This window comes from Perna viridis, chromosome 11, assembly GCF_037379345.1.
Source record: "Perna viridis isolate PV_CMFRI_1.1 ecotype Kerala chromosome 11, ASM3737934v1, whole genome shotgun sequence".
Classification (NCBI taxonomy): Eukaryota; Metazoa; Mollusca; class Bivalvia; order Mytilida; family Mytilidae; genus Perna; species Perna viridis.
In genome coordinates this window covers 7,798,485-7,803,993 of record NC_142455.1, presented here as the reverse complement: position 1 = coordinate 7,803,993, position 5,509 = coordinate 7,798,485, and the positions used below count along the sequence as shown (strand labels likewise).

The following is a 5,509-nucleotide window of genomic DNA, read 5'->3' as shown; positions in this document are numbered from 1 at the left end:
GCCGTTCACAACATTTTAAATTTGTGTCGAAAATAACATGAATAATGGTGGAAATCTATATAATAAATAGGATAATCAATTGGTTATCGTGAATAACCAAAATATAACCACTCGTGCCAAGAACGCATTAAGATTGAACTCGAGCGTGGAACAAGTTCCGCACGCTTGTTAAATCTAGGCGTTCTTCGGCACTCGTGATCATATTTTGGTTATCCACTCTTTTCAATTAATTATCCTATCAATATTTTTTCGTCTGCATGAGTAAGGTTTAGGGTGGCTTTGTCGGTATATCAGTTCTTTTTTGCAATGTTGCACTGATTGATTACATCAGGTTGTTAAAACACTATTTTTATACTAAAAAGATATTTTTTAAACACTGCTTAAAGACGTTCATAAAGATAGACGACTAAAATATTTAATTTTTTTATAGTCTAACAAAACTGAATAAAACGCATTTATAATTTATTCAAAATTGGCTTTCTGCGACAAGACCTTCATCTTCGTCAAACTCTTCATCAGATTCATACTCATTTTCGTCAACTGTACCCATATCTGACGACACAAGAGATGACGAAGATGACGCATCTTCCTCTAAAGGTTTCGAGGTTCCAAACGGAGAGGAGTCTAGTAGTGCCGTTGCTTCATCTGCGTCCCTGTTATTTATTTCACGGCTAAAAGTCCGTACTATTCCCGAAAGTGAACGTTTAGCCGTCTGGTTATCAAGTGATAAAGGGAAAGTGTCGCTTACACAAAATGCATCGTTGTTTAATCCCGATGGTTCTTCAATGACTCTAGACAGACCACGTACAACATCAGTTTCTATATTTCTTGAAAGACTTGTTGAATCTGATCTAGATTGAGTTATTCCATTAGGCATGGAGACAGCTTAAAAAATAGAAAACAAAATAAGTACATGGTCTAAAAAAATAAAAGAAACGACTAATAAGTGAGTAAACATATTATTCTGACATTATATGTATCATTCAAAACAAGGAAATAAAAAAATAGTCTCACGTTTTTTGTTTTATTAAAATCTTTTTCGTTTTTGTTTTTGTTTTGTTTTGTTTTGTATTTTGTGATTTTTTTTTTTGTTTTTTTTTTTTTTTTGGGGGGGGGGGGTATTTATTTTCAACTTTTTATCATACTTTGATAACAATACAGGCTTAAACGTTTGGTAATACATGCGTCTATAAAAATATACTTATGATTCCTTCCAGATAGGAGGTAAAATCAAGAGTTACCAGTCATATTTACAACAAAACATAACAAGAATGAATATGTTAAAGAAACCCCAACGAGATGAAAAAAAATAGCACTAGGCAACCCAATGTAAAACAATTAACGATGAGGAATCCCTCACATCACAAGGCAGGCTTAAGATGCACCATAACAACAATTAACACTGGCACGGCAAAATTGAAGCCGTTAAAGAATCCAACAACAAAAACAAATAAACTGAAAGTAAAAAATGAACCACAAGACACACAGAGGCAAGAAAATCACGACTTGAGACAGGCGTAAACAATGCGTCGGGGTTAAAATATTTTGGCTAATTAATACGGTTTGTATTATAGGGTATATCTAGCAGGAAATCAGGTACAACTTCATATTAAACTGTGCATCATACATGTAGTTTAATTACTGTACATGTACATACAAAAATATATATTTAGTTCTGGCGTCTACATTGATATATTTGTGTGTCGTATTAAGGATGTTCGCTGCTCTGTCTTGAATAAACATGGATTGCAAAGAGTACTAAATTTTTTTAAAATATATAATCCTAGAACAGTGTGAATAGAAATAAAGATGGGTCATTGTGCTCTGTTTTTAGATATAAGCATTTGAATTTTGGTGGGCAAAAGGAATAATCTAAATTTTCCATAGATAACACGAGTTTTATAAAAAAAAAAAAAAATTAATACAATTTTTGGGTGTGCCAAAAATGGCTGAACATGACCAGCGAACATCCTCAACATTAATTTATTCAATAAAGAAGGAACCTATTTGCCGTGGTGTAATCATTCCCTTTGTTCGCGAAACAAGAACAAAATGGTTTATAGTGTTTAAAATTGAAAAAAAAATTGAAATGCTAAACATTGGTTCCTATGTTCAGTTCTATAAAAAACTAAAATTCCAAAACCCATCAATTTGATGTAGTATTTAAATGTAATGGGAAATCACCGAAAAGGGAGAATGTTGAACGTAAACGACATTTATTAAAAACTAGATATCTTATTATCTCAGTCTAATACTTACAAACCATAATTTGCTCAATATTGTCTGTTTTGTATTTCGAATCACTGTTTCCATCTTCTTCATCATTTGTTTTCAATTTTATTTTTATTTTTGTGCCGGTCCCAGCCCCACAAAATTTAAAAAATACTTAAGTCTGAGAAAATTCTTAACTGTTTGTGACGTCATTAATTGCAAAGATTTTAATCGGAGTTACCATGGATTTTAATAATATTCTCAGACTTAAATATTTTCTAAGTTTTGTGGTGCTGGGCAGGTAAAACATGAACATGAACAATTATATTGACTGTCAAATCTCGATTTGTCAAACCCTAATGGTCCAAACACGATCTTTTTCTTGCAACACTTTTTTTATTCCCACAATTAATTATTCCATGTTATTTGCTATCAATAACTGAAACACCATGCATTTATCGGACTAGCTTTGATCGTCACCTTGCGTTCGGGCTACCAAGGTTTTATCTTCTATAACATCAGAATTACATATTTACCAGGTATGGAGGTTTGCCCACTTGTCCAGCAGCAGCACTTTCGTCGGATGGATTTTAATAGGTTTTTATATCCTCTTCGGTATGTTGTATCAAAAAGTCCGTACAATATAGGGTTCAATAGACCAGACAATGAAGTACTGAGGAGGGCATACAGGACGGATATGTCACTCACTGTCAGACCGATCTTCTGTAATGTTATCAGCAGCTAAAACGTATTTAAAAAAGTATATATATATATACTTATATATATCTAAAGATATTACCAATGCATCAAATAACGTAATCTGCAACAAAAGTATAACTTTACAATTTGTTATAGACACAATAATGAAATTTGATTGTGATGGCTACGGGTCAGAAAAAAACTTTACTTTACTACTGTAAAACTCGAAATGGCATGTGTCTACATTTGTATAACAATTTCTTTAACCCGTTCAACTTGGTGGAATCTGAAAGCGACTGTTGTGATCGAGTCGGAAGTCGTCCTTTGATAAAGAATAGCTTATATCTTTTAGTTAGTATTATCTAGATTTTATTAAGGAGCCGCCTTTGAAAGGTAAATGCCTCCTTTACATTAAAAGAGTGTATGATTGAAAAAAAGTTTATCAAAACCCCTTACATCGAGCATTAACGCGCGTTTATGACTTAAAAGATATAATTAAACAATTTTTCAGTAAGTTGTTGTTCAAACAAAATTGTTTACTTACTAAGGCGGGAAACCATGTAATATACAGTAAGAATGAAACAGCCATGACCATTTTAACACTATGTACTACAACAACACCTTCCAGCTGCCATCTGATAGCATCAGTCTGCATCGTCCCAGTATTAGCCCGGTACAAAGATCGTTTCACCTTCTTTAAATTTAAAGCCATTGACACATTTGTCAGAATCGCACATAACAAATTACCATAGCCACATGTTAGCAAAGCACCTGTGAAGGCGAATTCTTTCGGTCCTGTAGGATCTTCATTAATCCAGGACCCACATTTCGTCCCTACCTTTCTAAGAGGTCCAAAGCCAACCACAGGCATAATAGACACTATCAGTGCAATAGTCAATGATATAAATATTGCAAATATCAATTTTGTCTTCCCATGGTATCTTGCTGTAAAGTTATGTGAAATGTAAAACTGTAATGCTAAACTCTTGTCTATGCACAGAATAGAAACAACAAAGAGTACGCTTAACCGTAACCAATTTGTAGTCACTTGGTAAAACTGGCACGATGCCTCTCCTCCATACCACATACCCTTGAAATAACTAAGATGACCTAAAGGGGTTGGAACAGCAACCGACAGTATATATGTTATGCTTAATACAACAATGATATCATCTGTTGTAGTTCTCTCGCTGTATTTCTTCCATCGCACTATCACAAACAGAGGTAATAAGTTGACAATTAATATCAGAACTTCAACAATGATAGCAAAAGATCCACTGATTTCCTGAAATGTTGTACTCTCTGAATGTCGTTTCGCGCTGTATGAATGGATATCCATATCGCTCAGTGTTTGATGTAATATTAACATTTCATTACAAATTTTCAAAAGTACAGATTCATATTTGATAGATATAACACATCCATGCGTAATTCCGTACCATGAATATGTTCACAAAATTGAATAAAAATATAATATGCAGATACCTCATTTGATAACGTACCAATTTCAGTAAATGTACTTTTAAGATATCCCTTCCTTTTTCCTTATTCCTGATGTAGTAGATATTGTTCAAATGTCTTAAAATATGTTTTACTAGCACAATAAAACATCAACTCAAAACTTTAAAATTATCAGCACAATAGCTGACGAACGAGGAAGTTGCCAATATCCTACAGTAGTCGTTTTCTTTATAGAGAAATTCATATAAGCAACGAAAATCGAACGTTATCATCCATGATTTCTATGGAACAATTCTTATCATAGTCTTTATGTAATCTGTCATACGGCAAGGAAACAAATCCAATCCAACTTTATATTTCATTTATTGCCTCCAATTTCATTCTTTAGGAGTTTTTCCTTTGTCGTATCCTTTATGCCATCTTTATATCTTTTTACTGCCTGTTCGTGGTCATTACGTTAGTATGTAGTCTGGAATTACAGATGAACAGTATATTTAATATCAGCATTATTTAACTCTGCTGTATAAAACTGATATCCACGATCTCATTGCTAAGCGTGTTCAATATATCCTGTTCACATTACCAACTTCAATAAGATCCTTCTAAGCCTATTTTCTATTTATTACTGCTCAATTTAGTGAGCAACTGACTTTAAGCATTCCAGGCAACTTTCCCTGGCATCATTGCAAATCCATCTTTTATCGGAAATTGAATTTCATTATTACTAATGAGTAGTCGGGGGAAATATTTTACTGTTTAATAGACATAGACTCTGCTTCTGAATCCAAATGAAGAATAATGTCAATGATGTTCTGTTTATTATTTGCATAGAAAATGTTCTTTGAGAGTTATATGTCTTCTTGGATACATAGAAAAAAAAGAATGTTTAATTCATTTCTTGTATTTATGACAGTGACTCCATATTCGAAAAAATCAACTTCACAAGAAAATTAAAATAAAAAGATCGCATGAGTGTTAAAGCTTCCCAAAATGCTTCGAAATTTCCTTCTGGCCATGTATAGTCGTTCAGTCTGTCTTTTTGAAGAATGTTGAAGATCGGTTGCCAATTCCATTTTCAATGTGCAAAGCTTTAACGAAATCTGTCAGATTGTTTTCTTGATTTTGAAATGGCACATTA

At 33.1% G+C, this 5,509-nt stretch overlaps 1 protein-coding gene across 1 annotated transcript; it reads right to left on the bottom strand.

Moving 5' to 3' along the window:
• Window positions 1-456: 456 nt before the first annotated feature.
• On the bottom strand, window positions 457-5,214 carry LOC148602831 (uncharacterized). The gene is made up of 3 exons (XM_088553547.1): window positions 3,455-5,214; window positions 2,748-2,952; window positions 457-885 (listed from the first exon to the last, which is right to left on the bottom strand). Exons 1-3 carry the CDS (start codon window positions 4,277-4,279, stop codon window positions 467-469), a joined length of 1,449 nt encoding a protein of 482 aa, XP_088409673.1. The 5' UTR covers window positions 4,280-5,214; the 3' UTR covers window positions 457-466.
• Between the last annotated feature and the right edge of the window lie 295 nt (window positions 5,215-5,509).

What these genes read in the sequence shown, in the direction of transcription:
- LOC148602831 (XM_088553547.1), bottom strand. Translation starts at nt 4,279, where the DNA reads ATGTTAATATTACATCAAACACTGAGCGATATGGATATCCATTCATAC. An exon ending in TTACATGGTTTCCCGCCTTA is followed by an intron (nt 2,953 to 3,454) that starts GTAAGTAAACAA and finishes AATACGTTTTAG; the next exon opens with CTGCTGATAACATTACAGAA. An exon ending in TGGGCAAACCTCCATACCTG is followed by an intron (nt 886 to 2,747) that starts GTAAATATGTAA and finishes CTATTTTTTAAG; the next exon opens with CTGTCTCCATGCCTAATGGA.